Below are 20,468 nucleotides of genomic sequence, written 5' to 3' on the forward strand. Positions count from 1 at the left end.
CCAGCAAAGAAATTACGCTGATGGATGGGGATATCTTCATCTTCAGAATCAGCAGTGCTGTAAACCTCCAGCATGACCTCCGAGCAACCAAATGTTAAGTCAACAGACAGAGATATCTTCTTCTTCGGAATCAAAGTGCCATAGGCTATTGGCACGACTTCCGAGTAAACCAACAAGTTGATAGTGAGATATCTTCTTCTTCGGAATCGAACAGTGCCATAGGCTTGCGGGCACGACTTCCGAATAAACCAAATGCGAACACTGGCAGCTAGAGATGTCTTCTTCATTAGAACTGATGATGGCACCAGCAGAAAGTCAGGCTGGTAATGAGAGATATCCTTTTCCTCTTTGGAAACAACAGTGCTGAAGTATTTCAGCACGACTTCCGAGTGAATAGAACGTGGTGAATATCTCAGTTTTGTAGTCCAGGAAGACATTAAAGATGTAGAGCGCCACCTAACTATGGCGCACATAGCAACCGCTATGTAAAACAGCAGGTAATAGAAAAACTGCTGGTGATGTTGATAAGATCCTCAAAAAAAGTGGTGGTGAAAAGAATCGTCCAAGGCCCACTTCAGGTTGTGATACAATAGTGGATCTTCAAATTTACCAAATGGACTCCTCAGGTATTCCACAAAACATCTGAGATTGGAGTTGTCTCTTGCCCCTGAGTCCTTCAGGGAAGAGGTTAGAACAGTCACTGGTTCAGGGTTCACTAAGGCTAGATGAAAGAGTGGAGGAGATATTGCTGTATAGCCCAAGAACAGTCCTCCCGCGGGACTCATTCTTGTCCGTTTCCCGGACAAATAGGGCAAGCAGAAACATCATGGCCTAGCTTACCGCAGTATATGCACAGGCCGTTCTTCCTCCTATATCTTCTCTCTTTGAAGTCAAGTGTCCGTGACCAGATTTCTTCGGTTCCTTCTTCTCTACAGCAGGAAGTGCTGTACCCCCTCGTAGTGCAGGAGCACAAGTTTGCATCAACCCAGGTAACACCTTAGGCCGGGTTTCCTTTACCTTGTCTCGGAGCCGCCAGTCAATCCGAGTGGCTAAGATTATTAATTCTTCCAGCGAGTCAGGTGTCCAGGCCTCTGCAAAAGAGTGTCTAAAGACATCTAGGGTCCCAGCGAAGCTCTGCTGCTAAAGTTTTAAATTCAGTTGAGAATTGTAAGCTGCACTGGATCAAGAAGCCTCGAGTCTTCTGGAGTTCTCCGGAGAATCGAACAGGTGCCGCCAGTGGTACAGCTGAGTTTAAAGTTACCTCTGATAACTAGACTTCTTGTATAGAAGCTGTGCTTTGAGTCTTCTGCGTATGAAGCTGGTGAAAAGCTGCAGTAAGTTTCTCCAGGGTTTCTTGCTGTTCTGAAAGGTGTTGGGCTAAGCCTGGAATAGCCTGTAAGGCAGAAAGATGAGTCGGGTCCATGGGCCACAAACTTCAAATACCTTTAGCTGAATCCCCAGGAGTACTGCGTTTCTAATGCTTCTCTTGGACGCTGAGGTTACTGAATTTAGGCTTCTCCAAATTCTTGTCTTGAAGGCCGTATTTCAAGAAGTTAGTCTCTCCAAATCTTCTCCAATCCTTTTTGCCAGAATCACTGAAGTTGAATTCTCCAAATCTTCTCAATAATAAATAGCCGGATTCATGGAGTTAGCAATCTGTTAAAGACCTGCTCCCCAGACGGGAGGAGTTAGCAATCTGTTATAAATCTGCTCCCCCAGAGGGGAGGAGTTAGTAATCTGTTATGAATCTGGCTGCTGGATACTCCCGTTGAAGGAGGAGTTAACAATCTATTAGTGATCACCCCGTCAGGGGGTGGAGTTAGTACTCTGTTACAGATCTTGCTAAGGAGTAGCAATCTGTTAGTGCTCTGCTCTTCCAGAGGGAAGGAGTAGCAACTGCTATGCTTTGTTCCTGTAGAAAGATGAACCAGCAATCTGTATGATCCCCACAGGGAGATAGCTATCTGATATGGATCAGCTTCCGCAGAGAGAGGAGTAATGGTCTGATGTGGGTTGGTTCCCACAGACTGGCAGATAATCTGTAATAGTAATCCATAAACTATAGGTATGCGATATCTTCTGAGGAAGAAGAGAGTGTGTTCACGTCTGCGATTGCCTCCAGGCAATAGGAGTCTTCTGAGTCTTCGGGAACGTAGGCCCTTGAGGAGCGAGTACCGGATCCTGTCCAACAATCTGAAATCAAGAATAGAGAGAGCGGAGCCCCCAAGGAGCGGGTATTTCTGGTAAGTTTGGAAAAGGCCGAGCAGTGGAGAAGAATTCCCCTTGCTGACTCGGAACATAGTTGCAAGTAGCGTGGACTGCCGAAGCAAGTCCCATTGGAGTTCCTTGCTAACTCGCTTGTAGTTAGCAAACATAGACCTTTTAAATTGAAAACGGATGACGTCATTACGGGGGGAACACCCCCGAGGTTCGCGCCCTTGCTGGTAAAAGTCTGGAGCACACGTGCGCACGCACCCTACGTCATCAGGAACATGGCAGATCCGTAGCATCAACCAGCCCGGGGATACCGGGACCAAAAGGCGGGGAGAAGCCACAGCTGCATCTGTCCGTCTGAGCCGAAGGGAGTCACCACAAAGGTAGAGAGGGTGGAGCGAGGGCGAGAATAGGCACGAACGCAACAATAGTCTTGAGATTGCAGGTTCCAATGTGACAGCAGTGAGTGTTGAAGCAGTCGTATGTGTGCCCTCGCTCATGGCACTACTTCCAGGGTTGCCACCATCAAACCGAGAACTTGGAGATAGCTCCAAACTGTCGGGCATATAGTGCTTGTCAGCTGATGAACCTGAGACATCAACTTCCTTATCCGCGTGGTCAGAAGGAAGACTTTGCCCTGTTTGGTGTTGAACTGGACTCCCAGTTTTTCTAAGGACTGGTAAGGCTTGAGACTGCTCTTGTCCAGGTTTACTACCCAACCGAGTTCCTGAATCACGGAGGTCACCCTGTTGGTCACCCGGAGGCTCTATTCCACGGACTTGGCCCAGTTCAGCCATTCATTCAAGTTTGGATGCACTAGAACATAAGAACATAAGAAATTGCCATGCTGGGTCAGACCAAGGGTCCATCAAGCCAAGCATCTTGTTTCCAACAGAAGCCAAACCAGGCCACAAGAACCTGGAAATTACCCAAACACTAATAGATCCCATGCTACTGATGCAATTAATAGCAGTGGCTATTCCCTAAGTAAACTTGATTAATAGCAGTTAATGGACTTCTCCTCCAAGAACTTATCCAAACCTTCTTTGAACCCAGCTACACTAACTGCACTAACCACATCCTCTGGCAACAAATTCCAGAGCTTTATTGTGCTTTGAGGGAAAAAGAATGTTCTCCAATTAGTCTTAAATGTGCTACTTGCTAACTTCATGGAATGCCCCCTAGTCCTTCTATTATTCGAAAGTGTAAATAACCGATTCACATCTACTTGTTCAAGCCCTCTCAAGACCTTAAAGACCTCTATCATATCCTCCCTCAGCTGTCTCTTCTCCAAGCTGAACAGCCCTAACCTCTTCAGCCTTTCCTTATAGGGGAGCTGTTCCATCCCCTTTATCATTTTGGTTGCCTTTCTCTGTACCTTCTCCATTGCAACTATATCTTTTTTGAGATGCGGCGACCAGAATTGTGCACAGAATTCAAGGTACGGTCTCACCATGGAGCGATATAGAGGCATTATGACATTTTCTGTTTTATTAACCATTCCCTTACTAATAATTCCTAACATTCTGTTTGCTTTTTAGACTGCTGCAACACACTGAGCTGACGATTTTAAAGTATTATCCTCTAAGGTGCCTAGATCTTTTTCCTGGGTGGTAGCTCCTAATATGGAACCTAATATTGTGTAACTACTAGTTTTCACTATATGCAACTTGCACTTGTCCACATTAAATTTCATCTGCCATTTGGATGCCCAATCTTCCAGTCTTGTAAGGTCCTCCTGTAATATATCACAATCCGCTTGTGATTTAACTACTCTGAATAATTTTGTATCATCTGCAAATTTGATAACCTCACTCGTCGTATTCCTTTCCATATCATTTATATATATATTGAAAAGCACCGATCCAAGTACGGATCCCTGAGGCACTCCACTGTTTACCCTTTTCTACTAAGGAAATTGACCATTTAATCCTACTCTCTGTCTTTTAACCAGTTTGTAATCCACGAAAGGACATCGCCTCCTATCCCATGACTTTTTAGTTTTCTTTGAAGCCTCTCATGAGGGACTTTGTCAAACGCCTTCTGAAAATCCAAATACACTACACTTACCAGTTCACCTTTAGCCACATGTTTATTAACCCCTTCAAAAAAATGAAGCAGATTTGTTAGGCAAGACTTCCCGTGGGTAAATCCATGTTGACTGTGTTCCATTAAACCATGTCTTTCTATATGCTCTACGATTTTGATCTTGAGAATGGTTTCCACTATTCTTCCGGCACTGAAGTCAGGCTCACTGGTCTATAGTTACCCAGATCGCCCCTGAAGCCCTTTATAAATATTGGAGTTACATTGGCCACCCTCCAATCTTCAGGTACAATGGATGATTTTAATGAATGCTTACAAATTTTAACTAATAGATCAGACATTTCATTTTTTAGTTCCTTCAGTGTCTTAGGATGTATACCATCCAGTCCAGATGATTTGCTACTCTTTAGTTTGTCAATCTGGATTACTACATCTTCCAGGTTCACAGTGATTTCATTCAGTTCGTCTGATTCATCGCCCCTGAAAACCATCTCCAGTATTGGTATCTCTCCAACATTCTCATTAGTAAACATGGAAGCAAAGAATTCATTTAGTCTTTCTGCAATGGCCTTATCTTCCCTAAGAGCCCCTTTAACCCCTCGATCATCTGATGGTCCAACCGACTCCCTCACAGGTTTCTTGCTTCCGATATATTTAAAAAAGTTTTTATTATGAGTTTTTTCTTCTATGGCCAACTTCATTTCAAATTCTCTCTTCACCTGTCTTATCAATGTTTTACACTTAGCTTGACAATGTTTATATTTTATCCTATTTTCTTCAGTTGGCTCCTTCTTCCAATTTTTGAAGGATTTCTTTTGGATAAAATAGCCTCTTTTACCTCACCTTTTAACCATGACAGTAATCGTTTTGCCTTCCTTCCACCTTAATGTGTGGAATACATATGGACTGCGCCTCTAGGATTGTATTTTTAAACAATGTCCATGCCTGTTGAACACTTTTAACCTTTGCAGCTGCACCTTTCAGTTTTTTCCTATTTTCCTCATTTTATCATAGTTTCCCTTTTGAAGGTTTAGTGTTAGAGCTGCAGATTTACTTATTGTCCCCCTTCCAGTTATTAGTTTAAATTTGATCATGTTATGATCATTGTTGCCAAGTGGCCCCACCACCATTACCTCTCTCACCAAATCCTGCGTTCCACTAAGAATTAAATCTAAAATAGCTCCCTCTCTTGTTGGTTCCTAAACCAATTGTTCCATGAAGCAGTCATTTATTACATCCAGGAACTTTATGTCTCTAGCAAGTCCTGATGTTACATTTACCCAATCAAAACTGGGGTAATTGAAATCTCCCATTATTATTGCACTGCCAAATTGGTTAGCTCTTTCTTCAATGCTGCCACTACAATCACCATAATCTTGTAAAATGTTCTGGGGGCGGTGGCTAGGCCAAAGGGCAGCACCCAAAACTGATAATGGTGGCCCAGTACTGCAAAACATAGGAAATGGTGTTCTTATTGGATTGGAATATGTTGGTAAGCCTCGGATAGGCCCAGGGAGGTTAAGAACTCTCCTAAATGTACGGCCATTATCAAGGAGTGTAAGGTTTCCATGTGGAAATAATTCACTCGTAGATGTTGGTTGACACTCTTGAGGTCCAGGATGGGGCGAAAGGAAACTTTCTTCTTGGGTATGATGAAATAGATGGAACAATGCCCCATATTTTCCTGGGGCGCAGGTATTGGGATTACAGCCCTCATCCTGAGGAGCCTTAGAAGAGTATTCTCCACCACCTTCTTCTTGTGCTAGGAGTGGCAAGGACACATGAATGACTTGGAGTGTTGTGAAATTCCAGCACATATCCTTCTCGTATGACCTCCAGTACCCATTTGTCCGAAGTGATCTCGACCCACCGCTGGTAAAAGAGGGAGTCAACCCCTTATCTCCTTGTTCCGAGAGTGGGTTGGCAAAACTTCATTGGGGAGTTCGGGACTAACCTGAACCCGAACCTGTCCCTCTCTTGGGCTGTCGACTACGAAAGACTGAGACCTCCCAAAGGACTGAGATCTCTGAAATGTCAAGTTTCTGTAGGGGCGAAAACGCTGGGAACCCCTGGATCAGCCCCTCGTAGGCGAGAGGTGCTGTAACTGCTTCCTCTTATTTTCCGGTAGCCAGGGAACTGGAGATTCACCATTTACTAGCCAGCTTTTCCTGTTTGCTTCCAAAAAAGAGTTATCCTTTAAAGGGCATCTTTGTAAGATGCCCTTTAAAGGATTGGTCAGCAGATGTTGCATCTGCTGACCAATTCCGCAGTCATAGCTGTCTTCTGGCCGCGAGCACTGAGGCCACTCCTCTGACTGAAATATGGACTAGATTTGAGCCCACATCTGCTAAAGAGGCGGTGGCAGGTTCCATAACCGCTCTGGAATTCACCCCCGAGTAATCCACCTCCTGAGAGAGGAGTAGACATGAACAGGCTACCAGGGCACAACAAGAAGCAATCTGCAAGGTCATTGCAATTGTGTCAAAGGTTGTTTAAGGATGGACTCCATCCGCCTATCATGTATATCCTGTAAGGCCACTCCTTCCTCCACTGGGATAGTGTTCGCTTAGAGATGGCACAGACCAGCACATCCACTTTAGCGAAATGCAAATGTTCTCTTCCTGCTGTATCCTGTGGGTACAGAGCTTCTAATGCTCATCCCCCTTTAAAACCTGCTTCCGGGGCATCCCATTTCAGGTCAATCAACTCCTGGATGGCTTCCAGTACTGGAAAGTAGCAAGAGGCTTTCTGTAGGGAGATCAAAATAGGATTCTTCTTTGGTTCCATCGTAGAATCAGTCTCAGGGACTCCCAGCGTCTTCGGGGTCTGGGAAAAGAAGGCCGGCAATTCATCTCTATGAAAGAACCGCAATATTGTTCGATATGATTCCAACCCAGGGGGAATTTCCTCTTCTTCCAAGAGATCTGGATTGTCTTCTTTGTCTGAGCTGCCTAGGTCCATACCAGGGATGCCCTTGGTAAGGCGAGGCATGCCTCGAGGTCTGCCAATAGGACCAGGAGAGGGAGGGCTTACCAGCTGAGGTTCCGTCTGGACAGGGGCAAGCAATGAAGTAGACTGCGCTTGTATGAAGGCTTGTAGACCCTGGAAAAATTACACCCAAGAGAAGACAGCCAGGTCCATGCCTACTGGGGTAGGTGCTGCTGAATTTCCCTCTCCCATAGATGACCCAGTCAAGGGAGTACTCAGATCCAGGGTACTTTCAGTTAAGGCTGAGGCTAACCCATCCTCTGAATGGGAGGAGCCAAGCTTAACAAAGTCCAGGGAGGCCAACTCTCCTTGGGCTTCCTCACAGTGCCAACATAAGTTGGAATCCAGGTCAGACTGTGAAGCCCTAAAATGACAAGCAGCGCAGAGAAAAAGGCACATGTTTCTTGGCTGCTGGCGCCATTGGCGGCAGTAACTGTGCATTCTGTTGGCTTGCACAGAAAAAATGTATGCACAAAGATTTCAAACACCTAGGCGGGGTGCGGCGAGGTGCATCCAAAGCCCATGCGCCTGGCTTTTCTTGTATCCTTTGCTTACTAGGTTGTGCCCACGGTGCATGCACAGAGCTGATGCACTGAGTGTACCAACGATCTATGGCAGACAACATGGCACGTAGAAAGGCGCGCAAGATTGTGTCACCGCGGCCTACCATGCATTGTGCTAACCAAGCCTAAAAGCGGGGCCTAGCCCACCGAAGGGCCACTCCAGCTCGGAAACCCACTTCCCCTTACTCCAACGGGATCAGGAACGATGTCGTTATGGTATTCCAAGCAAGGAGACCGGAGGAAGTCTTACTGAAACCCCTCCAACCTTCTCTAAACCGGCTCAGCATCTACCGGCTGAGTATAGAGACAGTCGGGGGGAGAGGGCTTTGTCCGTCACTGCTGCACTCGGCTTGCTGTACCCACTGTCTTTCAGCTGCCTAAGCAGCAAAGTCCACGCCAGGACCCAGCTACCGGACCAAGGTACACCTCCGAGGGATCTTGGAAATCACCTCAGGAATTCTCAATTGGGGGAGAGACCTTTAGGTATTACTGCAGGAGAGCGGGGATCAAATTTTCTCCAATTTAAAATGTAGAATTTCTCCTTCCAAAAAGTACAGCAATCCCCATAGGGAGAGGTATGTCCACCATCTGCTGGAGAAGGAGAATACTGGAGGGCTGAAGTCACTGCAGGGTATATGTAGGGTAACATCAGCTTTGCAATCTTACTCCATCTCCATCTGCTGACAGGGGAACATAACCCATTGGTCCTGAGTCCATCTGGCTACTCGCTAGGAAAATTACAATTTTCTAATCAATTCTAATTAAATCTATGGGTAGAAAACATCAGAAGGGGGAAGAGAAATTCAAGGCATCAAGATTGAGGCAAATTGACATAAAAAATTACATGAATAGCCTAAGGCACTGTAAAGGGGCAAAAGAGTAACAGCAGTAGCAGGAGTTCTCCAAGGTACTATCAGAGAACATAGAAGCAGCAAGTGTATCAAGAACACCCGAAGGCTTCAAAAGTTAAAAGTGCCATGAAACCCCCCCCCCCCCAAAGGCAGCACAAAAGGAGCAAAATGGCACGAAGAGTGGTATAAACATCCTAAAGCATCATGAAGGGAAAAGAAAGCATTAAAGGTGCATAAAAAACACAATGACAAAGCAGCATAAAGAGTGGCATGAAGAACACAAACATCATGAGAGGTGTAAAGTAGCCACCTATAGTGGCAAGAACACTCCAAGGTATAGAGTCAGGGGTATGGCAGCAAGGATGAGTGGTATAAGACCCTTAAAGTTAAAGTCTATGGTAAGGCAGCAAGACTGAGTGTCAAAAAGACACTCCCCCCAAGGTGTAGCATACGTGGTATAGCAGCAAGGCAAAGTGTCAGCAAGACCCCCAAGGTGTTGCGTCATGGTCATGGCATGGCAGCAAACCAGCATGACAGAAAGAACCCCAAGATGTAATATAAGGGGTATGGCATCAAGACTCTATGATGTAGCATAAGGTGTACAGCAGCAAGAAATAGTGGCAGCAAGACCCTCAAGGGGTAATGTCTGAGGAAGCCTGAAGGCAGAGTGGCAGCAAGATGCCCAAGGTATAGCATCAGGAGCTCGGCAACAAGGCAGAATTGCAGTCTGACCTGGATTCCAACTTATGTCAGCACTGTGAGGAAGCCCAAGGAGAGTTGGCCTCCCTGGACTTTGCTAAGCCTGGCTCCTCCCATTCAGAGGATGGGTTAGCCTCAGCCTTAACTGAAAGTACCCTGGATCTGAGTACTCCTTTGACTGGGTCATCTATGGGAGAGGGAAATTCAGCAGCACCTACCCCAGTAGGCATGGACCTGGCTGTCTTCTCTTGGGTGTAATTTGATGTAGCATAAGGGTTATAGTAGCAAGATGTAGCATAAGGGTTATAGTAGCAAGAAAGAAGTAGCAAGACCCCAAAGGAGTCGCATAAAGGGTACAGCTATACCTTGGGCATCTAGCATAAAGGGCTATACCTTGGGCATCTTGCTGCCACTCTGCCTTCAGGCTTCCTCAGACATTACCCCTTGAGGGTCTTGCTGCCACTATTTCTTGCTGCTGTACACCTTATGCTACATCATAGAGTCTTGATGCCATACCCCTTATATTACATCTTGGGGTTCTTTCTGTCATGCTGGTTTGCTGCCATGCCATGACCATGACGCAACACCTTGGGGGTCTTGCTGACACTTTGCCTTGCTGCTATACCACGTATGCTACACCTTGGCACGTACAAAGCAATCTTGCGCGCCTTTGTACGTGCCATGTTGTCTGCCATAGATCGTTGGTACACTCAGTGCATCAGCTCTGTGCATGCACCGTGGGCACAACCTAGTAAGCAAAGGATACAAGAAAAGCCAGGCGCATGGGCTTTGGATGCACCTCGCCGCACCCCGCCTAGGTGTTTGAAATCTTTGTGCATACATTTTTTCTGTGCAAGCCAACAGAATGCACAGTTACTGCCGCCAATGGCGCCAGCAGCCAAGAAACATAAGTGCCTTTTTCTCTGCGCTGCTTGTCATTTTAGGGCTTCACAGTCTGACCTGGATTCCAACTTATGTCGGCACTGTGAGGAAGCCCAAGGAGAGTTGGCCTCCCTGGATTTTGTTAAGCCTGGCTCCTCCCATTCAGAGGATGGGTTAGCCTCAGCCTTAACTGAAAGTACCCTGGATCTGAGTACTCCCTTGACTGGGTCATCTATGGGAGAGGGAAATTCAGCAGCACCTACCCCAGTAGGCATGGACCTGGCTGTCTTCTCTTGGGTGTAATTTGATGTAGCATAAGGGTTATAGTAGCAAGATGTAGCATAAGGGTTATAGTAGCAAGAAAGAAGTAGCAAGACCCCAAAGGAGTAGCATAAAGGGTACAGCAGCAGAGTGTCAGCAAGACCCCAAGGGCAGCAGCAGAGGCATGGCAACTAGGCAGAGTGGCCACAGGTCCCCAAGTTTGGCATAAGGGGTATAGCAACAAGGCAGAATGGTATCAAGCTCCCTAATATATAGAGGTTGGAGTATGGGAGCAAGGCTGAGTAATAGCAAGACCCCAAAGGTGTATTTCAAGCAGAGTAGCTTCACCTTGATTGGTCCTCCACCCTGTCTACTTACCTCTTCTCCTATCTTGTTTCTGTTCTACTATTACCTCGTTTAGGTATTTCTTGATTGCTACTCTAACTAGTCTCACAGCAATACTTTTCAATGGGCCATAGACTTGAATGGTAAATATAAATGAATGATACTAAAAAATTTTGTTTAATTTGAAAGGACCCTCCATTCATTTCTGGGGTTCACGAATGAAACAAAAATGGTCTAATTTGCTGGATTTGACCCATTTGTTTCAAATGAATGCGCATCCCTATCTCCTATAACTATAAATGAGAGGTATCAAACTAAAGCTCAGGTTGTCATTGTAAAGGTATACAAAAGCACATCCTGCTTCCATATACAGGCATCTTATGTAAATCAGCTTGGATGTTAATTCCCTCCTCACCGTGTTTGAAGGCTCTTTATTCTGCACAACATATCCAAGTGACCAGCTGAATACTGCTCAATCACATCTTTCACATCATAAGGGCGTAATGTTTCTTTAAACTTTCGCTTTGCAACATGAAATTTCATGATCCTGCAAAAGAAAAAAGTTCTCTTTAAAAATATGTAATTAATTTCACATAAACCTCATTTTACTAATAAGCAGTGCCTTCCAAGTATGAATCTAGTATGAATATGGTCACATTAGACATGTTATTTTCCCTCCTACTGAGGCCAACAAATGAAACGTTGAGCAAACTAAATGTAACAGACACAAACCCTCCAAAGTTCCACCTTTTTGCTAAAAGAGTGTGGTTACCATATTAATCCATTTGGAAACATAGAAATAAAGATCAACAAACAAGTTGTAGGGAATATCTTTTTATTACTGAGATGTAGGATAGCCAGCTGTCCAGATTTTATCTAGAACATACAGAAATTATACTTGGAGTCTAAAGCTGGAGGGATGACTTAAATGTCTAGAAATTTAGAGTTCAATATACAGCAGTGCAGCAAGTGGACAGTTTATCTGAGTAAAGTTAGCTGTATAAATTGGCATGGATATTCAGTGGAGTGCTGCCAATTTAGGAGCTCTACTGAAAATAGCTGGATAAAGACCAAGTTAGATGGATAAACTTATTTGGCTAAACTTTAAGACTGCTCTCTAGCATGACCAGACTTAGCTGGAAGTTATCCAGCTAACTCTGAATATCAAATTTAGCTCCAGAATACTTCCAACTTACCCAGCTAACATTTATCTAGCTAAACAGAGTGGCGGGAAATTTAAAACCCATGGCTTATCTGGTGAAGTCCCAAACTTAGCCAGAGAAATCATCTGAATATTGACCTCGTAATATCATATCCAGTGTGGCTCTGACAGCCTGCTGTGAAAGCTGAGCACCATGCACTTACGCATTGAGATCTATTTTCAAAGACCTACTGAGTGGTCAAGATAACTAGCTAATTTTAGCCAATTCTCAACTCTTTACATGTACAAGAAGTGGGATCCCCACTGTCATTCAAAAAAGTGTACCCTCAGCTGCTCTTCTTCCTCATGGCAACACTTAAGAACATAAGAAAATGCCATACTGGGTCAGACCAAGGGTCCATTAAGCCCAGCATCCTGTTTCCAACAGTGGCCAATCCAGGCCATAAGAACCTGGCAAGAACCCAAAAACTAAGTCTATTCCATGTTACCATTGCTAATGGCAGTGGCTATTCTCTAAGGGGCGGATTTTAAAACAATACGCGTGCCGGTACTTTTGTTCGCGCCACCGGCGTAGCCACGCGTATCTTATAAAATCCAGGGTCGGCGCGCACAAGGGGGTGCACATTTGTGCAACCTGCGCACGCTAAGCCCAGTGCGGCCTGCCCTCCCCCCACCTTCCCCTCCCTTCCCCTACCTAACCCACCCCCCCGGCCCTATCTAAAACCCCCCCTTAACTTTGCGCGCGTCGCCGGCAGCCCCGCTCTGTCCTCCGGTCCCGGAGGCCTCGACCACGCCCCCGGGCCGGCGCCACGCCCCCGGGCCCGCCCCCGAAACACCGCGGCATGCTCCCGAAACACCGTGTCATTTTGGGAACGCCCCCGGACACACCCCCTCCCTCCCCGTTTCGAAAGCCCCGGGACTTACGCGCATCCCGGGGCTTTACGCGCGCAGGCGGCCTATGCAAAATAGGCGCGCCGGCGCACAGGGGTTTTAAAATCCGCCCCTAAGTGAACTTAATAGCAGGTAATGGACTTCTCCTCCAAGAACTTATCCAATCCTTTTTTAAACACAGCTATACTAACTGCACTAACCACATCCTCTGGCAACATAACCATTTAAACTGTTGGTTTAAATGGTTATACTTGGGAAAATGTCCAGCTAGGCTTTCAGCTGGAAATTCAACTAGCTAGATTTAGAAAGGTCAGATTCCCCAGCTAATCTCATCTAGTTGGTGCTGAAAACTAGGCACTAAGCAGCTAAGTTTTTGAAAACCAAATAGTGATTCTTCTCTGTCTCTGGCACTCAATGAAAAGAATCAAGAGCTACCCCTACCTCTGAAGTGCTTACCCCTTCCCTCCCTCCCTTCATGCATTAAAAAAAACAAAGAAACCTGTAGCAGCAGGCCCTCCCCTCTCTTTGCATTAAAAATAAATCTCCTCTCTTCCCTCCTTATCTATGTCCCTGCTGACCAAAAAAGGAGAGTTCCAGCTCGGATTTCCCCCTTTCCCTCCCCTCTTTCCCTCCCTTCCTGAACAGGAAGGTACTAGTCTTCACTTCCAGGAGATAATTTGTATGACATGAAAAAATGATACAGACTTAGAGGATAACTTTCAATCATCTATGTATGGTGGTATATATGTGCACGTATGGCCATTTGTAGATCTACAATGCTATTTATAATCTGTGCATATCATATACATGCAAATTATAAAAATACACATATTTGTACTCCAGAACTATGCACATATGATGCTTATGTGCAAATACATGGAATACATTGAAAGCAAGTATTTCAATGTATTGAACGGATATGTGTATATATTTTACGTGCGAAAATAAAGTAGGAATTACATAAAATTGAATTTGCGTTCAATATGCATCTTCATTATCGGTGCAGGTATTACTGTTGTATTTTGCTTGGCTTGTATTGTTATACCGTTATACTTCCTCTGCTTTAATAAAATTGTTTACAAACAAAAAAAATTGAATTTGCGTATAATTGATATTACTCCACCAGTTTGCCTAGTCCTTCTCCAGGTCTTTAGCCTGAACTCCGCCAATTCACTGAGACCTCCCACCCAGCCAATACTACACAATAAACAAGTCTGATATCAATTATGCAAGATAATTAGCAGGTGTAAGATTATGCAAGTTGCCAAATGTACAGTCATATCTTTTAAAATAGCAAATTACATGTGTAACTGTGGCCCCACCCCAGAATGCCCCTTTTTAATGTGCAAAACAAAGTATGCAAATACTTTCAACTTTCATAAAACTGCGATTACATGAGTGCATATATGCAAAGTTTTATGCGCATAATTCTTTGAAAATTATCTCCATAATAGGCATCTCAGAGACCTGGTAGAAGAAGGATAACCAATGGGACACTGATACTAGGGTGCAAATTATTTTGACATGACAGGGCATATCAAATTAGTGGAGGGGTGGCATTATATGTTAAGGATAGTATAGAGTCAAGTAAGATTGAAGTTCTGCAGGAAACCAATTGCACCCTAGCATCCTCATGGATAAAAGTTCCAAGTGTGACAAGGAAGAATATAGTAGTTGGGGTATACTGCTGCCTGCTTGGGCAGGGTGAAGAAACACAATGTAATCTGCTGACAGTCATTAGGTTAATAAAATTGGCAATGCACTAATAATGGGAAATTTCAATTACTCCAGTATTGTTTGGATAAATGTCACATCAGGACATTCTAAGGAGGTAAAGTTCCTAAATGCTATAAATGACTGCTTTATGCAGCAACTGGTCATGGAACTAATAAGAGTGGGGAGAAAACTACTTTAGATTTAGTTCTCAGTGGAACACAGGACCTGGTGCAAGATGTAAAGGTGATGGATCTGCTTCGTAATAGCAATCATAATACAATTAAATTTTACATAATCACTGGAGAGTGGATACTCTGTAAAACAACAATAGCATTTAACTTTAAAAAGGGAGTTTATAATAAACTAAGAACATTAATTAGAAAATACCTAAATGGAGCAATTACCAAGGTTAAATGTTCACATGAGGCATGGACATTGTTTAAACATACCATCTTGGAAGCCCCAATAAAATGTATTCCATTATGAAAAGGTAGACCCCCTCATCCCAGATTCAGGATAACCCAAGGACTGGAGAACTGAGGATTTCAGCCCCCAGCAAGGGAAGACCTGCTTGTTAAACCAAAGGACCCTAGAACAAGTAAAGAGGGAGGACAACTCTCAGCGGTGGATTTGAATATCTAATAGGACCCAGGGGGTGGGTATGACTGGTGAGGTATAGAAGGAGTGCCTAGATCAGGAGTTAGAAGAGGAAATGGAGTTTCTCCTTTTTGAGCCACAGCCAACCTACTCTGAAGATACAAACTTTGAATTTGAGATGGGAAAGTAGCTAATGGAGACAGAAGGACTCTTGCCATGAAAAGGGAAGTAAAGCGAGCTGCTTGTGACTGGCAATTTGAGGCTAGGTATTTTGGGAACTGTTTTGATATATCAGTGCAGCGGGGATACTGACAATTTTTGGACTGAATATTTTCTAAACTGCTTTCTGTTATAGCCTGTACTCTGGAGCACGAAACCCAACACAAACAGCATGGAAAGATTAAGGCTCCAGCACTATGAGACATTATTCACAACCACCCGTGGTCTGTCCCTTCCCAGTTTATATTCCCATCCTGTCTAACCCAAACACAACAACGATAATCCTCATCCATTAACCACAGAATGTTTGCTAGCTTGCGGGCTGCCCCCGTGAGCTGGCACACTCACCTGCCATCGACGATGGACCATGCTTCTGTTAGGGTTTGCTCCCCCAGAGGGGAGGAGTTAGCAATCTGTTAGGGTTTTCTCCCCCAGAGGGGAGGAGTTAGTAATCTGTTATGAGTGAGCTCCCCAGGAGGGAGGAGTTAGCGATCTGTTAGAGGTATGCTCCTCCAGAGGGGAGGAGTTGGCACTCTGTATAATCTCCGTGCTGAGTTGCAATCTGTTATGGTTCTGTTGTCTGATGGGCGGAGACACAGATGAGAGCTAGCACTCTGTTATGCTCAGCTCCTGAAGTGGGAGGAGTGAGCACACTGTAGTAAATAGGTGAATCCTTGGGCCGATGGCAGATGACAGCGCCCCCAAGAGGATATCCTGAGAGGGACCACTGGCTAGGCTTGAGTATGGAGACAGACACAGATAGTTCTTTTATTAGACAGGTTAGAAGAACCACCAGAGGTGGCAGTAGTGAGCTGGTATGCCCAGAGAGAGACTATAGATAGTGAATAGACAAGATATGCTGTATACATAGCCAGTAGTAGATGATAATCTCACATAGAATCTTAAGGAGGCTCAGTAGCTGGAAAGAGTTAGGCCCCCGAGGAGCGAGTACCTGGTCCCAGGGAAAGCTCTGAGAGAGCGGTGGCAACTCACGATTGTCTGTATCTGTAATAGCTTCTAGGCAATAGAGAATCTTCAGAGTCTTCAGGAACATGGGCCCTCGAGGAGCGAGTACCAGTTCCTATCTGCAATCTGAAATAGAGAACAGAGAGCGAGGCCCCCGAGGAGCGGGTACCCCTGGTAAGTCTGAGGAGGCAGAGTAGCATAGAGAGAAGCGGGTCCAGATGAATCCCCGTAATCAATCCATATCAATCTCCTTGCTAACTCAAATCGTAAGCGCAAGTGAAGACCTTTTATGTTGGAAGCGGATGACGTCAATACAGGGGGACGCCCCTGAGGTTCGTCTCCTTGCTGGTACATACTTTGGAGCGCGCGTGCCCTACGTCATCAGGACATGGCGGATCCACAGCATCGAGCTGAGAAGCAGCATGGAGACGCCGCAGCAGCAAGCTGTCCATCAGGCCCAGAGGGAGTCGCCTCAGAGGTAGAGAGGGTGGAGCGAGGGCGAAGAGCAGGCCCGAACGCAACAGCTTCGTGGCAGGGCCACTGCTGCCATCTTTTTCCCAGGGCGTCCTTAGGCACGTGCATGCGCTGCATGCATAACTTTAAAAGTGCCGCAGTGGGAACCCCCTTGACTGGCTCTGGGAGATGACATCGCACAGCTGGGTGATTAAATCTCAGCCGTGCAACAGATCAGCGCGTCAGCAACAGGTTGTCTGCTGTCCACAGTAGTGAGTTGCTGCTCCAGTTCCTGCCTGCCTGCTCGCCTCGTCTCTTCAAGCCTGATTCTGCCATTATCTCTCCAGTTTTTGCCTGCCTACCTTATCTCTCCAAGCCTGATCCTGCCTGGTCAATCCAGTTCCTGTCTGCCTGCCCACCTGCCTTGTCTCCCCTAGTCTGCCTGCCTCCTCTGTCCAAGCCCAGCCTGCCCCTGGACTCATTATCGGATCTGACCATAGATTGTATCCTGACCATTCTTGCCTGTCACCTCTCTCTGACCTCAGCCTGGACCATGATCATCCTTACCTGCCGCCTGCCTCTGACCCTAATCACGACCGGGATTCCTCTTGCTACTACTCTCCACAAGACTCATGTCTAAGTCCTGCTGACCCTCGGAACCTGAGGGCTCAACCTAAGGGGAAAGGGGCTGGTACAGATGAAGTCCTAGACCAGTCTTGTACTGGCTTAATCCAATCAACTGTCAGGGAGGATCTTCGGGGTCTTTCCTGTAGGTTGTCAACCTCCCTGCAGCACCATGGGTTCACAATCCTTACAATGCAGCTGTCTTTGGAATCCATTGTATGCACCCTGAGCCTGGCAAGCATTGTGACTGAGCAATGGCTGTAACCCCCGCCTCTTCCCCAACTTTTTCTAGGCTGTAGACATTTTCTCTGAGTTCAGACTAATATAATAGTTTAATTTAAATGTATAAACAATTTTGTTTGCTTATAATCTTCAGCCCTGTTCAGCAGCCACCACTTAGCTGGATAACTACTTATCCGGCTAAGTGGTAGATGGGACAGAGGTATAATAAGAAGGAGCTACTCATTCTGCTAAGATAGGTGGATAAGTTAGACCTGCTAGTGATCAGGTCTAAAGTTACTGTTATGCCTGTCGATCGCAGACGACTACAACCGCGAGTACTCACTGCTTGTTCCACACTTCTACCCTCCCCGGGTCTGCTCGCTGCATGGGCCTGCCTGCATCGCCATGTTCCTCGGGCCTCCTCGCGGAGGCATGGACACCATTACTTCCTGCTCCGATGTTGGGCCCTCCTAGGCACGCGCGCGTCACAAGCCCCACCTTTGAAGCTGCTTTGGCGGGAACCTCAGGGGTGTCCCTGCTTGATGATGTCATTGGACTCTTGTATTTAAGCTCCTGTTTCACCCCCAGCAATCTGACTTGGCAACAAGTTCCATATGAGTCCTTGCCTGCCTCTTGTTCCTGAGACGCCGTTCCTGCTCACTACGTGGACCTTGTCTGACACCTGCTCCTCGGGGGTCAGTGTGCGCTTGGGGACTTGCTCCTTGGCCTGGCCCCGCACCTCCTGGGTTCTAACTGACTACCTGCTCTGTCTCTTGGCTCTCCTTGGGAACTACTGCAGTGCCTTGTGAGTCCTCAGCTGGCCTTCCCCACTTCTCAGGGTTGCACCATTTTATTTCAAAGACTGTTCGCGCTCCCCGCTCCTCGGGCCATGCCTACCAATCCTGAGATCACCCTGAGCTTCCCCACTGCTCGGGGCTTACTCCTAGATATTCTACCATTGACAGCAGTCTGGTTCTGCGGGTCCTCCTTTCTACAGCTCAGCCAGTCACCTCCGGTCTCAGCTACCTGTCTACGTCAGCTACTGCTCTTGGGCTCGGACTTCCCGCATTGCTGGTTTGCCTTCATGCTCTCGTCTACGCCCACTATGCTGCAGCTCCACCTTCCGGGGCTGTCCTACTGCAGTACCTCCTGCTTGACTGTCCCAGCGCCGACCGTCCGTGATCTGCCTGGTGTCCTCTCTCTCCTCAGACTCTCCAAGTACTGTTTACAGTCTATCATCCTATGGGGTCGTCACCTGGTCTCTGGGAATCCCCCGCGACTGTGCACAGAGCCTTCCTGTACTCCAAACACCTTGCCTCCTGACGGTACGGACCTGTGGTGCTCCTCCCCGCAGGCTGTAACAACTTGCACCTCGGGCCAAGGGTCCACACATACACCAATCATAACAGTTAGCAGGATATTTTCTTTTCTTTTCTGTTTTCTCCTATACCACAAGAGGGCAACAGAGATTCAGAAACATGTACTCTCATGATTGTAAGAAAGGGAGTTTAAAATACTGCATGCACTAAATTCTTAACTATAAGAAAATTATTAAAATCCCTGCATAATATTTAGCTATTCAAAATGTTAATTATATTGTTGTTTCTAGTGTATATGTCTATTTTTAAAACTATTTAGGCTTATTTTCTCCTAAACTGTGAATTGAAAACAGCATGATGAATGATACATGTTAGACTAATTTTACGGTAACTGGGAATCTTATAACAATCCTAACTCTAACATTTTGCATTCTAATATCTCACATTCATTGCTCGTAAACTACACCTTCAGTAGAAATCTAAAACAGGATACCTGATGAAATAATTTTAGTATATTTAAAGCTTTTATGTTGCATTAATGGAAAATCTTGTTCAATATAGTTTGTATTACAGCCAGCACTAAAACAAAGTCAATGATATTGAGCAAATCCAAATGGACTGTGAAATAAGTGCTAAAAATGTAATTGTAATTGCAGAGGAAAATAGAAGGCAAGAAATTTGTTATGGCTCTGGTTCAGGTGGAGCATAGGTAATACCTCCCTCGGATTGGCGCAGGACAGTATGACAAACCTGAAGCAAGGCTTGGACAGGCTGGTAAGGCTGGGGCAAGGCTTGGGAAGGCTGGAGCATGGCTTGGACAGGAACAGCATGCAGGTAAGACGAACTGAGGCTTGGACAGGAACAGTGTGCAGGTAAAACTGAAACTGAGGCTTAGACAGGAACAGTGTGCAGGTAAGGCTGGAACTGAGCCTTGGACGGGAACAGATTAAGAGAGGACAGGGAAAGACAGGGACAACACGGAACATGGAACATAAAAGCCTGAAGGTAGCGATACAAGAAGGCCCCGACAAGGAGAGGCCTAGATAGGCCACAGAGCAAGGCAAAGCCTAGATAGGCCAGAGGTCAGGGGAAGATCTAGATAGGCCACAAGGCTAGGCAAAGAGCAGGAAGGCCCTTAGGGCACAAGGAAAGGAGCAGGAAGGCCCTTAGGCCTCAAAGCAAGGCTAGGAGCAAGAGGGCCGGGTAGCCACAAGGCAAAACAAGGATCGAGAAGGCCAGATGGCCACAAGACAAAACAAGGATAGGCCTGGAGAGGCCGAAAGTGAAGAGTAGCTAGGGCAAGGAGCCAAGGGCGACTTGATGTGGAAGCATCTTAGATTTGGTAAAGCAGGGTAATGTAGGGCTGGAATCTGGGTATGGTGTAGGCAGGAAGGAGGAGCTTGGCCAGCCTGGAGAGTATGCTCATTGAGGTCCCCTGGTAGAGGAGAGG

General features: G+C 46.0%; 1 protein-coding gene across 1 annotated transcript in view; it reads right to left on the reverse strand.

Annotated features, from left to right (window-relative positions):
* KCNQ5 (potassium voltage-gated channel subfamily Q member 5) overlaps window positions 1-20,468 on the reverse strand; it is a 1,147,293-nt gene that overhangs the window by 27,749 nt on the left and 1,099,076 nt on the right. The window contains exon 12 of the mRNA XM_029595626.1: window positions 11,265-11,396. Within this exon, the coding sequence (XP_029451486.1) occupies window positions 11,265-11,396 (132 nt within the window). The remainder of the gene's footprint in view (window positions 1-11,264; window positions 11,397-20,468) is intronic.

Source organism: Rhinatrema bivittatum, chromosome 3, assembly GCF_901001135.1.
Source record: "Rhinatrema bivittatum chromosome 3, aRhiBiv1.1, whole genome shotgun sequence".
NCBI lineage: Eukaryota > Metazoa > Chordata > Amphibia > Gymnophiona > Rhinatrematidae > Rhinatrema > Rhinatrema bivittatum.